Here is a 17,621-nt window from a genome sequence, read left to right on the forward strand (position 1 = left end):
CCAACATCGTGATTTCAGCCAATGCTTTTTCATTAGCATCACGATCGGCGTCTGTTGCACTCCCAGGCAAACCTTTTTCGACCATTTTCCAGTGGCCCTTGATCACCAAATATGATTTCGCCTGGCTTTTCCAGACGTCAAAGTTCTCACGACCTCGAAGTCGCTCTACGGACACAGAAAAAACGTTCGACATCATTTTATTCTCGAATTAAAATAACGCGCCAGAACTTTTTCAACCGAATAAATCGAAGGATGGCCTAGAATAAACTTGCGTAGCAAAGGCCCATAACCATCCATTTGGTTTTGTTGGATTCGTTCTCTTTTATTAGCTGATCCAATAATTCCTCTTTTAGGAGCGTTTGCAACATTTTTAGCATATTGAGTTGTAACAAAATAACCAGACTCACACTCCTGAGTCAAACATTATAACCTCACAATATAATCAGAAATCATCTCACCTTCTTCTAGTATGGCATTAAAAAACTTATACCTCTCCGAACGCTTATTCCTGTTTTCTGACTTAGCAATTGAGGTGTTGTTACATTTTTGCATAGCCATAGACTTCGGTTCCGCACATGGTGATGAACAGCAGTGCTTTCTGTTCTTCGGAAAATTAGTTGCAGGTGAAAAACTGATCCATTCTGTCTTTGTATCCAAGAACTAACCACCAGGAACAAATGGTTCCATAAGACCAATGAAACTGTCCGACATTGTATTATTATCACTTTTATTATTGATTGCGTGCGTTAGAAGTGCATCGCTTCTTCCGCTAATCGATAGCTGACTTTATTCTTGTGTTTTCACCTACCTATTAGTAGTGCCTTCTAATGATAGTTATCGTTTTTCCTTTTTAGGTGCAGAAGAGCTTATTTCCATTTATTATATTAAAAAAAATATTTTACGCGATGGTTTTTTTAACTCATCGCCACGAAATATACAAGAAGAAACACGTCCGTTCAATTTGTTGCCGTTTACACACAAGAGTTCTGTTGCATGATGTATTTATTATTTATTTTTATTACATTATGGTTCTGTTGCTGATTATCGGCAACTTCTCTATTTGAGTTGCGTATAATATTTACACACGGCGACTTTATCCATGCAACAATTTGACATTTTATTTAAATTTTTTGTAAGCACTTTTTTCTGTTTTGAAAACCTTAAAAATAATGGTGAAATATTGGAAATTTAAAATAATATTATAAATATCTGTGATAAAAATATAATTAAAAAAAAATAATATCCAAATAAAAAGAATTTGACAACAGAAGAAAGACAGCACAAAGCAAGTCGCCGAGCACAAGAAACTCGGTGCCCGTCCGCTTCCTCGTCACCCCCTCTTCACCCAGTTTCGAGTTTCAGCAATAAATACATATTGTAACGAATTTGCTGAAAATCCTCTTATTTGCCCCTTTTGCTAGGTTCGTATCGCTAAACTGTTGAATAAATAACTCCAATATTGAATAATGCAAAAATGGCCTTTATTAAAATGCTTCACAATAACACTCAAACTGTGCAACGAATAGCTTAATAACCCAACTGATAGCTCAAATGAAACTCCACTATTCAAAATAATACTGCTATTGCTCGCTAGATATCGTGTTAATCAAACTGCTTGACAACTCAAATCAAACTGAATTACTTCTTACTCGCCTGCACCGCTTTTAAAGTTTACGCTGCATACTTCTAGGCTCTTCGATTTCCAGAAGTTACTAGTTGTTTCGGCTACAAAATCGCCAGCCACAACCACGTGCACAAATTATTGCCCTCTCTTGTGACCACTGAGATAAGATATATGCATGTGTTTGTGCATTGCCGCTCCGCTGCTCGTATACGTACATATGTGTAGACGCAATTATTTATTCGTTTATGTAAACACATAAAGATTGAATTATTGATGTGAATGTTTGTAGTTTACAGTCTCTCGCGCGCACATAGCCGTATAAGTAAATGCATCTGTGTGTGACATCTCTCTGGGCTGCCTTATATATGTGTATACTTGATTTGATTATTAACGTAAATACTGCTTGGCATGGCCTTAGCATCGCCTTAGTGATGGGATAACTTAGGGGTGGTAATATCCGTGACACTGCCCTCCACCTAAGTCTGATCGTCCCGATCAGACAAATCTCTCGATCTAAACGTTGCCAGCCTTTCCAAATGGACCACTTTCATTTTGGTTCGTGGTTTACCGATGGTTTGTATGCGGTACACTACATCGTTGATCCGTTTTACAACTTTGTATGGGCCTTCCCAATTACACTGCAATTTCGGGGACAAACCTTTTTTACGTTGTGGGTTGTATAACAGCACCAAATCTCCTTCCTGAAAACCTTCTGAATTAACTGCTTTATCGTATCTGGCTTTCATCTTGTCACTCATAATCTTTGTTCGTTGCCTTATCAGATCATGTATTTCTCTTAGCTCTTCTTCCAAATCACTAGTGGATTTCCTGACATTTCTCTCCGCATTGGCATCTATCCCAAAATTCAAATCAGCTGGCAGTCTAAGGTCATTGCCAAAAATTACTTTTGCAGCGGTTTGGCCCGTTGTCTCATGCACTGTTGATCGGTAAGCCATCAAGAATAATGGTATGCGGGTATCCCATTCTTTATGGTACTTGTCTACTACTTTCCTTAAGTGCTCCTCCAATGTTCTATTGAATCGTTCTACCATACCATCGGATTGAGGATGCAATGCAGTTGTCCGTGTTTTTCGAATGCCCAATGACTTACACATTTCCTGGAACACAGCTGATTCGAAATTCCTGCCTTGGTCAGAATGTAACTCCATTGGTACACCATACCTTGCAACCCATTCGTTTTTAACCACTTCTACTACTGTTTCTGCTTCTTGGTTTGGGATTGGGTATACCTCTGGCCATTTACTGAAATAATCCATAACCACCAGTACGTATTTGTTTCCGCGGTTACTAGTAGGAAATGGACCTGCGACATCCATGGCGATCCTTTCAAATGGCGCACCTGAGTTATATTGCTTCATCTGGCCATGACTTCGTGTTCTGGGCCCTTTCGCTCTGCTGCAAACCTCGCAGTTCGCAATCCACTCAGTGACCGACTGACGGCAACCAACCCAATAGAATCTCTGTTTAATCTTCTCGAGCGTCTTCGTGATTCCAAGATGACCTCCGCTTGGACCATTATGCAGCTCGCTGAGCACGTCAGGAATCCTCTTTCTGGGAACAACTATCAGTTTATTCTTGTATTTACCATCCTCACTCTCCCATACTCGATGAAGGCAACCGGATATCAATTCTAAACTGTTCCACTGTGCCCAATATGACTTCGCAATGGGACTCTCTGCTGACATCTCTTCTCTGTTTGGTCTTTCATTTCGTTCGAGCCCTTGCATAACACGTGACAGATCTGCATCTTCTAGCTGGCACTTTCTTAGCTGTTCCTTGTCCCATTCATCTGTACATGTTATATTCATTAGCCGGACATCTATAATGTCTTCTTTAGCCTCGGCTTTTGAACAGTGCTTGCATTCCAAACTACATGGTCTTCGTGACATTGCATCAGCATTTCCATGGGTACTACCTTTTCGATGCTCAATGGAAAAGTCGTAGCTTTGTAGTCGCTCGATCCACCGTGCCAATTGTCCTTCCGGATTACGGAACTGCAGAAGCCATTTCATCGCTGCGTGATCTGTCCTGACACGGAATCGCTGGCCGTAGAGGTATTTGTGAAAATTTTTAATGCAGTCTACCAATGCCAACAGCTCTCTCCGCGTAACACAGTAGTTCCTCTCTGGCTTTCCAATCTAACGGCTGTAATATGCAACTACCTTCTCCTGTCCATCGACCAGTTGTGATAAAACGCCTCCTATAGCATATCCACTCGCATCTGTATCCAGAATAAATGTTGCTCCTGGAATCGGATATGCTAACATTGGGGCAGTGCATAAACGCTCCTTCAATGTTTGGAAAGCCACTTCTTGCTCCTTCTTCCATTCAAAAGCTTTGTTTTTTCTTGTAAGCTCATGGAGGCTATGGGCTACGCTGGAAAAATTTGGTACAAATCGGCGGTAATATGTGCACAGCCCAAGAAAACTTCTCAATTCATGTAGGTTCTGTGGTCTTGGCCAATCCTTTACAGCCTCTATTTTTTCGTTCGCAGTGCAGATGCCCTCTGTCGTTACCTTGTGACCCAAATAATTGACTTCCTTTTTAAACAGCGCACACTTTTTGGGACTTAACTTCAGACCAGCGCCAGCTATTCTCTGGAAAACTTCCTCCAAGTTCTTAAGATGTTCATCAAAGTTCTTGCCCAATACGATGATATCGTCCAGGTACACCAAGCATGTTTTCCAATGTAGTCCTTTCAGTACCTGGTCCATGAGTCTCTCAAAAGTAGCTGGTGCATTACAAAGTCCAAAAGGCATCACTGAAAATTGCCTAAGACCATCACCGACACTGAAGGCTGTTTTCTCTTTATCTTCCTCCTTCACCTCCACTTGCCAGTAGCCGCTTTTCAAGTCCAGCGTGGAAAACCATTTCGTACCAGATAGCGAGCCCAGAGTGTCGTCAATTCTTGGCAATGGGTAGCTATCCTTTTTCGTTACGTCATTCAACTTCCGGTAGTCCACGCAAAACCTCATTTTTCCATCCTTCTTTTTTACAAGTACTACCGGTGAGCTCCATGGACTAGCTGATGGTTCGATGATGCCGCTGTCGCTCATTTCTTGAATGATTTGACTCTCAACTTCCCGCTTCGCCAGTGGAACACTACGTGGAGCTTGACGGATCGGCCTCGCATCTCCAGTGTCAATTTGGTGTTTCACAACGTTGGTGCGGCCTGGTTTAGAATCATCCTGGTCAAATATGTTCGCGTACTTTAGGAGCAGTTGTTTTGCCTTACTCTGATAGGCTTCCTCTAGCCCATGCGTCCATGCCGTGATATCATTTGAAAGATCAGTATTACTAGATGAAACGTATTCCTGGAGCTGTTCACAGTTAATAACTACTTCGGCCTCTTGGCATCTTCCCAAAATAGCTCCTTTGGTCAAATTGAATGGTGACTTGAACTCATTGAGTACTCTTACCGGAATACGTCCATCTTGTTTTGTCATAGCCAGTGTTTTTCCTACAAGTATGTTCAGTGCTGATTTATTTTCTGCTTCGACAACCCACAATTTGTTTGTCCCACAATCTCCATCTACCTTTGCCCAGATGACTGCTTCTGATTTTGGTGGTATTTGCTGACTCTCTTCCACCAGCACACGTTTACTGCTGTAGCCTCTCTCGTAGCCGAAATTAAGTGGCACATCCATGTTCTTATATCGCATCGTCTTGCTTTGCATATCGATCTTGATGCCTTGGTTGATTAAGAAGTCCATTCCAATTATGATTTCGTCAATAATATTTGCCACTATAAAATTGTGTAGTACCGTGACGTTCCCAATTGCTACTCCACATTCTACTTCTCCAATTACCTGGGTGTCCTCTCCCGTGGCTGTAAGTAATCTTGCTCCAAGCAATGGTCTTATCTTCTTGTTGACTAAATCCGCTCGAATGATGGAATGAGATGCACCCGTATCTACAGTCAGTAACCGTTCCTTTCCGCCCACATGTCCTCCAACAGTAAGATTGCTTGACCTTCTTCCAATTTGCGAGATAGAGATTATGGGGCATTCAATTGAGGGAGCCAGCTGTCGCCCCTTGCGGCTGACTCGCTTTAGTTTAACGATTGAGTGGATTTGGAGATTTGCTCGTCTCCTTCAGCTCTGCGTTTACGGCCACCCACATTGTTGGAACTATTGGAATTGCTACTGCAATGACGTTCAATGTGACCTGGGTTACCGCACTTGAAACATTTCATAACTCCGGCATTTTTCTGTTGTGATCCCTTCAGAGCTTCCAAAATTGTATCTACCCACTCCGGCCTTTCTACTTCCACACGATGAGCTTTGTATGCTGGTTTACTCAATAATGACGCCGTTTCCTGGGTCAATGCATGGGATACCGTTTCAGAAAATGTTTGCTTTGGGTTCGCGTATGTGGCTCGCTTCGTTTCGACGTCCCGTATGCCATTTATAAAGCTCTGAATCTTCACTATTTCCGTGTATTCCACGGGTGCATCCGCATTTGCAAGATGAGCCAATCTTTCAATGTCCGAAGCAAACTCCTGCAAAGTCTCGTTATCTTTTTGGTAGCGGTTTTGCAATTCTATTTGAAATATCTGTTTCCTGTGTTCGCTTCCGTATCGCCGTTCTACAGCAGCCATCAATACGTCATAACTGTTCCGTTCGTACTCTGGAATAGTCTGTAAGATTTCCGCGGCAGGCCCTTTCAGTGCCACGAACAGAGCTGCAACTTTATTTTCAGCATTCCATTGGTTCACTGCTGCGGTCTTCTCAAACTGTAGCTTAAAGACCTGAAAAGGAACAGAACCGTCAAAGGATGGTGTCTTTACCTTTGGATTACTCGTTGAAACTGCTGGGCGATTTAGTTGCAACTGCTCGATACGTCCTCTCAAAGCATCCACCTCGGCCTCGATTTTATCCTGTCGACCACTGAAGCCTTCATGAAACTGGGTTAGTTTTTCTTCCATATGCGCTTCCAGTTTAGATGATATACGGACTTCCTGCTCTTCTAGTTGTGTGGAGATCTGAGATGATATCTGTGCTGAAATTTGTGAAATACGCGTTTCTTGTGCTTCAATTTTCGATGTTATTTCTGACGACATTTCTGCAATACGTGTCTTCTGTTCTTCCATCTTGGATGTTATACGGTTCTCCTGGGATTCTAGTTGAGATGCCATATTTATCTTTTGTTCTTCCAGTTGAGATGCCAGTTGAGATGTTATATCTGTCTTTTGCGATTCCAGTTGAGAAGCCACTGTCGATGTTTGAGCAGATATTGCAGCCAAAATCATGTTCAAGTCTGTGCTCGTAACTGTCTGCGATGTTTCGTTTTTCTCAATTTTTGTTACTTCCTCGCCATCAAGATGAAAGTCATACTCTTCCACATCAACTCCTTCCGCTTCCATCGCCTCTCGTAGCCGTGCCTGAAGTTCAAGTTTAACGCCGCTTGTATTCAATCCACGGCTCTCCAACTCCTTCTTTAGTTGCTGGATCTTCAATTCACTGAACTTTGCCATGTCCTTGTTGTCCTCCGGAATTTATTCAACAATTCCTCTTCTGACACCAATTGTAACGAATTTGCTGCAAATCCTCTTATTTGCCCCTTTTGCTAGGTTCGTATCGCTAAACTGTTGAATAAATAACTCCAATATTGAATAATGCAAAAATGGCCTTTATTAAAATGCTTCACAATAATACTCAAACTGTGCAACGAATAGCTTAATAACCAAACTGATAGCTCAAATGAAACTCCACTATTCAAAATAATACTGCTATTGCTCGCTAGATATCGTGTTAATCAAACTGCTTGACAACTCAAATCAAACTGAATTACTTCTTACTCGCCTGCACCGCTTTTATAGTTTACGCTGCATACTTCTAGGCTCTTCGATTTCCAGAAGTTACTAGTTGTTTCGGCTACAAAATCGCCAACCACAACCACGTGCACAAATTATTGCCCTCTCTTGTGACCACTGAGATAAGATAAATGCATTTGTTTGTGCATTGCCGCTCCGCTGCTCGTATACGTACATATGTGTAGACGCAATTATTTATTCGTTTATGTAAACACATAAAGATTGAATTATTGATGTGAATGTTTGTAGTTTACAGTCTCTCGCGCGCACATAGCCGTATAAGTAAATGCATCTGTGTATGACATCTCTCTGGGCTGCCTTATATATGTGTATACTTGATTTGATTATTAACGTAAATACTGCTTGGCATGGCCTTAGCATCGCCTTAGTGATGGGATAACTTAGGGGTGGTAATATCCGTGACAATATATTCGTGTGTAAGTAAACAGCGACTTTAGAAAAGAATCAAAGTAAAGTTTATTTTATATCAATTCATTTTGACAGCTCTGTACTGTCATAATAAATTACAAGCCACATAATAGGGCGCTCTGGAGTTCGGCTAAGCCCTTACACCAGTGGCATGCTTGCTGCCCTAGCAATGGCATTTTTTCTATGTTCTTGGACAGGTATTGGTACTGAGTAAAATTGCAAACAAAAATATTGTTTTGGGACATCCATATATATTTTTTTAGGATATTGTAGCGCTGTTTCAAAAGGGAATGCCAAAATACAGTTTATTTTAAATGGTGAGAAGAATGAGAAGTGGAACTACCTCCCTCTATTTGTATCATGGTCAAAAATAATCATTGAAAAATGTTTTTAAAAAATCATTTTGTGTCATATATGTAATACTCCTATATTCATATTCATATTCATATTCATATTCATATTCATATTCATATTCATATTGATTGAGTCAATGGCAGAAACCTTACTGACTAGATTTACAAGTTTGCAAATTAACTTAAAACTAAGCAACTAAAATTAATTAATTCAAGGATGAGATAAATTTTCTCGATAGTAAGACTCAATCCGTAACTTAAACAAAGGCCTGGGCATTGCAAAGTCAAGATTTAGCATTCTGGAAATTTTATTAAACTCTTCGAGACCTCTTGTGAGAGGGGCAAAGCTAAAGTAATTGGTTCTCAGAACTTCACCGTAGAATATATTATGAGAGCGTAGAGATCTACTAGAAACTAGAAAATTTAACTGCTCCAACAGAGCTGAGCAATCAATAGTACCAGAGATAATATCGTAAATAAACATTAAATGTTGTACTGAGCGTCTGACATGCAGTGGCATAACATTTATAAGCATGCACCTGTTTATATAAGGTGGTAGGGGATTAACAAAATGAAGGGGTATGAGGGCGAATCGAATGAATTTACGTTGAACCCTTTCAATTCTAGCAGAGTATGTGCTGTAAATGGGATTCCATATGATAGAGGCGTACTCTAATTTAGATCGCACTAATGAATTATACAATATACTCCAAGTGTATGGGTCCTTAAAATCCTTCGCATAACGCCGTAAAAAAGCTAAATTAGCATACGCTTTTGGTATAAGATAGTTAACATGGTTAACGAAAGTGAACGAAGAGTCGAAAATGACACCAAGATCACGAAATTCTTTGACCGAGGCAAGATATGTATTAGCGATATAGTATGTTGACGTAAGCGCACTTGTAGATCTAGAAAACGTTATATGCCAACATTTGCTACTGTTAAGTCTCAGATGATTATTAAAAGCCCACACATTAAGAGCATCCAAATCTCTCTGTAGGAGCAATGCATCAGATACAGTGGTGATACGCCTAAACAGTTTTAAATCATCAGCATAAAGTAAATAATTTGAATGCTTTAAATATAAGCCGACGTCATTAATGAAGATAACAAATAAGATTGGACCGAGAATACTACCTTGTGGCACCCCAGAGGTTGCCAAGAACTCATACGACCTCATATTCTCGATTTCAACAAATAAAATTCGGTTTGTCAGGTATGACTTTAACCATGATAGAAAAGCTGAATGGAAACCAATGTACTCAAGTTTCTGAAGAAGTATCTTGTGGGACACTGTATCAAACGCCTTAGAGAAATCTGTATATATAGTATCAACTTGATACCCATCCTTAAAAGCAGAAACACAGTATTGCGAAAAAACAGCTAAGTTTGTCACTGTTGAACGACACGCAACAAACCCAGTCTGACATGGATCGATTATTCCTTTAATAGCAAAAGCCAACTTCTCCTTTACTACTTTCTCAAACAGTTTTGAACAGGTTGATAGTTTAGAGATTGGCCTGTAGTTTGCTACCTCGCTCTTATTTCCAGACTTGAAGATTGGAGTAATAGAAGCCAATTTCCATCGATCAATGAAAACGCTAGTGGACAATGACACATTAAAGATATGGCACAACGGCACGCATAGCGAACTACTACATTTTTTAACCAAAAGAAGACAGCCCATCAATATCTTTTTTTAAAGAAGATTGTAGGGACGAGATGCCAATAATAATATCTGATTCCGATACCAATAATGAGCCAAAGTCCAAGGAATTAGCTGTATCAGAACCAACCCTAACATCAGAAATATTAGAGTCAACAACAAAATTAGATTTGAAAAAATCAGCAAAAAGGTTCACTGTTTCCACTACAAAAGGCTAGGTACATTCCTAAACATCAGAGTGCCGATATATTGTTGCATGAACCAATAAACAGATCCCGCATTAAAAAATGAGAGAGCAAAAAATCATAGTTAGCTGTGAAATTAATTTTGTCCTCGTGACGTCACGCTTTTGACGTCACGCTTTTGACAACATGACTTTAATCCAATCGGAGTATTTTACTCCGCTCTTACCTCCTATTACATTTTTTATCTCCAAGGTTTATTTGGGTCGAGTTGAAAACTAAATAGTGCTGAAGTTTTTATTGTATACGTATGAAAAGCTGATTCTTTACAAGTGACGATTGGATGAAATGACGTGAATTCATTGTTCGTATCTTAAGACATGTTTGTTCCCATTTTACTCACAGTTTTTGTACTTTTTTCGTACGAAATGGGAATAGAAGCAGTAAACTGTAAGCAAAAAATGTGTCCGGGCGTGATCTGTAAATCGTACCAAAATTCAACATACAGCACTTCTTAAAGTTTTGAGTACGTTGAGTCAGTGAGGTCACCTAACCCTGTTTTGCGATAACAGTCGCCAATTGGGTGCACCAAGTGAGGTCATATCTTCCTCCAACTGTCTCTCCCAACTTTTCTTTCCTCTGTTTACAAACTGCCGGAGCGTATTCGTTTATCCGCATAACATGCCCTAGCTAACGAAGCCTTTGGATTTTCAAACGCTGCATTATCGTCATGTCTGCGTAAAGCCCATATAGCTCACCATTATACCTCTTTCGATACTCGCCGTTTACATCACGGATAGGACTATAAAGCTTCCGGAGAACTTTTCTCTTGAATATTCCAGGAGCCACCTCGTCTTCTCTCGACACTTTCCATGATTCCGAGCCATACATCAGGACAGGTATGATGAGTGACGTGTAGAGCGAGAATTTTGTTCGTCGAGAGAGGACTTTACTTTTCAATTGCCTAAAGAAGCACTTGTTGAGAAGAGTTATTCTCCGTTTGATTTCTAGGCCGACATTGTCTTTGCCCTTAATGCTGCTTCCCAAATGAACGAAATCCTTCATAGTGTCGAATTTATATCCGTCAACAGTGACGTGGCCACACAGGCCACGATGACAGCAAGTACTTCGTCTTGTCCAAATTTACTGAAAGACTAACTTTTTTTGCTTCTTTATCTTATACCAACTCTTCGCCTCAATGTTGGAACAGCCCAGCGGGTATCCCGTCAATCTCCCTTCGCCATAGTTGGATCCTGGAGAGTGTTTTTTATCATCGGCGATCGGGGTATCGGGTTCGTCTTTCCCCACACTCTGTTATTCAGTTATCAGGTCCATTATCGTTCCTACAGGAATCTGCCCCGGTCTTGAAACCTTCTGTCATTAAAAGAGCATGAAATATGTATGGTAAACCAAAAATAATAATAATAATACTTTTTCGCGACAAATATCCGGGGAGATAGAATGTGGTGTGTTAATGGGAGCATTAATTGGTCATCCTACATGTTTTAGGCCGACTCCATGTGCATCTGATAAGGCAGATAACTTTTTTGCTGAGAAATATTTCAATGCAAATGCACAATCGAAATGTTTGCCAAGCCTCAAAATCAATTTGATGTTAGTTGTTCGCCTGCTTTCAAAAAGGAAGAAAAATTATACTCCGAAAATTTAATTTTTACTCCGGCGTAGTCGTTTACACAGGTAATAGTTTTAAATACTCCGAACACTTGGTTGCGAAACATGAGAGAAATGTAATAAATCAAAAAATTTCAAAAGCGTTACGTCATCAAACTTTTTTTTTCAAATTCGATTACAAATACAACAATTCCGGAATGCGGGATCTTGGCTCACTCGATTATGATATTGCCGTTTAAACGTTTTTTTGTATTCAATAATGTAATGTACCTAAATTTAAATTTTCTCCTGTCACATCTATGCTGCTACAATCACAAAAATTGTATAGGCTGTCTTGTTTTGATTTCGAATTCAGAACACATTGCGAGCATATTCTATTAGCAGGAGTATTACATATATGTTTTGCGTTTTCTTACCATTTTTAATTATTTAAAAAAAAGCTTTTTTTCTTAAAAATCATCCTACACCGCCTCCATAGCAAAAGTTCGACCAAATTTTGAAACAAAAAATTCTGCTTTTTTAAAATTCTGTACAACCAAATTAAATTCTGTACAAATAATTAAAGAAGATACGTCAGTAATTTGAAAAATCGCTTTATTTATAAAAATGTCATAAATAAGCATTCGAAAATCTAATGAAAACAAAGATATGTTAAAAATCCTCACGAAGTTACCACGAAATGATCCCGAAATTACTAAGGAAGAGACTAAATATAATCCCCAGACCATCAGGAAATTACGACAAATTGACCTCGAAATGATCCCGTAATAACCACGAAATAGTCCCCAAAAACCACACAGAAACAACCCCAAGGTTAGGTTAGGTTAAAAGGCCCGGCCAAGATGACTGCTTCACAGCCCAACACTTAGGCCACCAATGGGCCCATTGTGATGCCCTAGAAATGGTTTAATCAACCCTTGCTCTATTAGCTACTGCGGTTCAAACCACTTTGTGGAATCAATAAATTCAACTAACGCCTTAATATCGAGTCTGAAGACCTCCGCGAGATCAGTTAAAAATGCTTGACTGAAAGCGGCCAACATCCTTTTGCTCAGTGCCGGACATTGGCTCAGCAGGTTCTGCACGCTTTCCTCCTCATCAATACATCTGCAGCTGCGGCAATAATCGTGCGATACGACGCCCATCCTAGCGGCGTGAGTACCTCTCAAGCAGCGACCGGTAAGAACCCTTGTCAGGGTCGAAAGTCCTGATTTATTCAGGGTCAAGAGAGTGTTAGTGTGACCTTTATCATACGATGGTCACACCAACTTTCGTGCTTCACATGTAGGAAGCGCTGACCAGAGCATATTCGCCCTTCCTATAGTGTTCGCGTGCACACGGAACTTAAATGAGGCCATTGGTATACCTACCGAGTAATTTTCAGGAACGATTTCGGCTGTGGTACCATTCCTGGCCAGATCGTCAGCTACACAGTTGCCAATACCCCTGTGACCAGGTACCCATACAAGGCTAATCCTGAATTGCTGGGCCATTTCATTAAGAGATCTGCGGCATTCAGTGATCGACTTTGTGTTGTCGACACATGAGTTTAAGGCCTTTACCACGGCTTGGCTGTCCGAAAAAATTACACCCTTCTTCCGTCTTTAGGCACAAGTGCCAGCTGATTTACAGCACTGCGTATTGCTAAGACTTCGGCTTGATAGACGCTTCAATGGTCAGGAAGCCGGAAGGAGATATCCAGTCCCAGGTACGGTGAAAAGATACCACCCCGTCACCTTCCCGTCAAGCTTGGAGCCATCAGTAAATATGTCGATGGTACCACGAACAGCATGCTGCATTCTCGCACATTCTTGCCGTGTGGTAATGCACACTGTGAATTACTTAGTGAAAATGTCGCAGGGAGTGCAATAGTCAGTGAGTACTGGTATTGAAACTAGGGCTTCAGTGCTCAAAGTGATCCCCAAATAAATAAACTCAAAACCCAATAACCTCCGATACGATTTTAGGCCGAGGCTCTCTTCTCCCTAAGTTACCATAAATTGATCTTGAAATGGCCACGGAAGAGCCTCGAAATAGTCCCCAAATGATCCCTACCGTTACTTCATTCTTCCCGATATTACCCCGAATGATTCCAAAACTATCCCGAAATGACAACGAAACAGTAAGATTAATCGAGTACCACGAGCTCTATATTATATGTAGGTACATATTTTGATATGGAATAAAAGTTTATTTTGTTAAATTTAGGAATACTGGGTATGAATGTTAATCCTTTATATTGTGGCGGTTGAATGTTTGTCCGTTCTCATTGAGCTACAACTGTAAAACTTCACAGATAGGATAACACGCCGAGAAAATTTAAGAAAAGGGAAAAAAAATTCCGTTGGGTGGCACACGGATCGAAATATTTAGATAAGAATTTGGAAATTTGGTGTTTTGAGATCGATTTTAAAGTAACTTCTCATTGAGCTACAAGCATGAAACCTCAGAGAGAGGTGAAGACAACGTGCCAAAGGAACAAAACGAGAAAAAAATTCCGTTAGGTTGCGCACGGATCGAACAAATTAGATAGTAATTTGGAAATTTGAAACCGGGTTTTAAGTAACTTCTCGATGAGCCAGAGGCTAAAAATTTAGAGCTTAATTCAGAGGTCGATGACAGCCGATGACACAATACAAAAAGTTTCGCTAGGAGGCGCACGGACTGAGATATTTAGAAAAATCAAACGGAACAGAAGGAATTTTTGGATTGATTTTTATGTATATGTATAAAGACATATTCTTGATAAACTTTGATTTTTAAATTTTAACATAGAAATTGCAAAAATATTTATGAGAAATAAAAATATAAAGGTGGAGCACACATTACTTGGATTGGAAAGTTGGCAGGAAAGGAGATATTATTAGTCATTATATATAATTGTCTTTATATGAGGAGACATTTTTCGCTGATTTTTGTCTATTTATATAAAGGAAGTGCTTAAAATTTTTTTATTTTATTTTTATTTATGTTTCTCTTGCTAGAACGGATTTTTAATCTAGAAAACACGCATTTCCTAAGAGTGGGCTCAAGCCAGAGCTCATTTTATCTGACCCAAAAACCGCATATCGTGTGTAAGCTATGCAGTATTTTGAAAAGCAGGATTTTTAAAGATCAGAATTAAGAAAAGAAGAAATAAAAAAAAACATAATAGTGTTCGAATTTTGTAATGTACAATAGTGACACGCTCCCAGGGTGGTATACCTCCCAGCAGTCGATATACATTTTATTCCCAAACCCCTTAAAAGTCACTTGTTACATAAATGTATGTTTCTAATAAAGGAGGCACCGTATTCGATTATTTTCTTGATTCGGAAACAAAAGCATTCCTTCCGTGGACCGATAAGATACCCAAATTTGAATTAAATTGCGATTTGCCGTTGCAAGCTGTATTAGTACACACCTCTGAGTCAATACGTATACGTTTCTTTCTCGATCTACTCATGGATATGCGCCATCCAGTTATGCTTGTAGGTACTGCAGGCTGTGGTAAAACTGTCCTCGTTAACGAAAAACTGCAATCACTTAATGAAAATTATGCTGTCACCATTACTCCGTTCAACTATTACACCACATCAGAAATGCTACAAAAGATATTGGAGAAACCGCTGGAGAAAAAAGCTGGACGCAACTATGGCCCACCTGGTAATAAAACTCTTATTTATTATATAGACGATATGAATATGCCTGCCATCGATTGCTATGGCACTGTACAACCTCACACAATTATTCGTCAACATATGGATTATGGGCATTGGTATGATCGTAACAAGTTGTCGTTGAAGGATATACACAACTGTCAATATGTGGCATGTATGAATCCGACAGCTGGCAGCTTCACCATTAATCCACGTCTTCAACGACATTTCTGCGTGTTGGCAGTAAGCTTTCCAAGTGGTGACTCTATTACCTCAATTTTTTCAACGATTTTGTCACAGCATTTTGCAAATGCTGAACAAAAGTTTAATCCGATAGTGACGCGCATGACATGTAATATTAATGCTGCAACACTTGCTTTGCATAACAAGTCTACTCAGATTTTCTTGCCAACAGCCATAAAGTCGCATTACATCTTTAACTTGAGGGACATCAGCAATGTGTTTCAGGTGAGTATTGGGGAATAAGCAGATTTAATTATGAACTTAGAGCTTTAAGCAAACCTATCGTGAAGTAAAGCGAATCAAAATTTAAAAACTGAATTTCATACGTGTCTCGTAGAAACAACTTAATTGGTACACTTAAATTTTTATTCTCAGCTGAGCAGAGCTCACAGAGTATATTAATTTTGTTCGCATAACGGCAATCCGTAACTAATCGAGATAGATATAGATTTCTATATATCAAAATGATCTGGGCGAGAAAAGAAATTAATTTAGCCATGTCCGTCCGTCCGTCCGTCCGTAAATACGATAACTTGAGTAAATTTTGAGGTATCTTGCGTTCCTGGGCGCTGATCTCAGATCGCTATTTAAAATGAACGAAATTGGACTGCAACCACGCCCACTTTTTCGATATCGAAAATTTCAAAAAACAGAAAAAGTGCGATAATTCATTACCAAAGACGGATGTGGTGTGATGGTAGCGTGCTCCGCCTATCACACCGTATGCCCTGGGTTCAACTCCCGGGCAAAGCAACATAAAAATTTTAGAAATAATGTTTTTCAATTAGAAGAAAATTTTTCTAAGCGGGGTCGCCCCTCGGCAGTGACTGGCAAGAGCTCCGAGTGTATTTCTGCCATGAAAAGCTCTCAGTGAAAACTCATCTGCCTTGCAGATGCCGTTCGGAGTCGGCATAAAACATATAGGTCCCGTCCGGCCAATTTGTAGGGAAAATCAAGAGGAGCACGACGCAAATTGGAAGAGAAGCTCGGCCTTAGATCTCTTCCGAGGTTATCGCGCCTTACATTTATTTTTTTTTTTATTTTAAAGACGGATAAAGCGATGAAACTTGGTAAGTGGGTTGACCTTATGACGCAGAATAGAAAATTAATAAAATTTTGGACAATGGGCGTGGCACCACCCACTTTTAAAATAAGGTAATATAAAGGTTTTGCAAGCTGTAATTTGGCAGTCGTTGAAGATATCATGATGAAATTTGGCAGAAACGTTACTAATATTACTATTTCTATGCTAAATAAAACTTTGCAAAATCGGACGGCGAACACGCCCACTTTAAAACAAAAAATGTTTTAATCAAATTTTAACAAAAAATTTGATATCTTTACAGTATATAAGTAAATTATACCAACATTCAACTCCAGTAATGATATGGTGCAAAATACAAAATTAAAAGAAAATTTCAAAATGGGCGTGGCTCCGCCCTTTTTCATTTAATTCGTCTAGAATACTTTTAATGCCATAAGTCCAACAAAAATTTACCAATCCTTGTGAAATTTGGTATGGGCATAGATTCTATGACGATAACTGTCTTATGTGAAAATGGGCGAAATCGGTTGAAGCCACGCCAAGTTTCTATACATAGTCGACCGCCTGTCCTTCCGCTTGGCCGTTAACATGATAACTTGTGCAAAAATCGATATATCTTTACTAGACTTAGTTCACGTACTTATCTGAACTCACTTTATTTGGTATAAAAAATGGCCGAAATCAGACTATAACCACGCCCACTTTTTCGATATCGAAAATTACGAAAAATGAAAACAAAATGCCATAATTCTATATCAAATATGAACAAGTAAGGAAGGCTAAGTTCCGGTGTAACCGAACATTACATACTCAGTTGAGAGCTATTGAGACAAAATAAGGGAAAATCACCTCGTAGTAAAATGAACCTAGGGTAACCCTGGAATGTGTTTGTATGACATGTGTATCAAATGGAAGGTATTAAAGGGTATTTTATCAGGGAGTGGGCCATAGTTCTATAGATGGACGCCATTTA

At 39.6% G+C, this 17,621-nt stretch overlaps 1 protein-coding gene across 1 annotated transcript in view; it reads left to right on the forward strand.

Annotated features, from left to right (window-relative positions):
• Positions 1-17,621, forward strand: part of Dhc93AB (Dynein heavy chain at 93AB) — a 2,991,564-nt gene that overhangs the window by 1,604,009 nt on the left and 1,369,934 nt on the right. The window contains exon 15 of the mRNA XM_067759821.1: positions 15,005-15,828. Coding sequence (XP_067615922.1) covers positions 15,005-15,828 — 824 coding nt within the window. The remainder of the gene's footprint in view (positions 1-15,004; positions 15,829-17,621) is intronic.

Source organism: Eurosta solidaginis, chromosome 1 (genome assembly GCF_040869045.1).
Source record: "Eurosta solidaginis isolate ZX-2024a chromosome 1, ASM4086904v1, whole genome shotgun sequence".
NCBI lineage: Eukaryota > Metazoa > Arthropoda > Insecta > Diptera > Tephritidae > Eurosta > Eurosta solidaginis.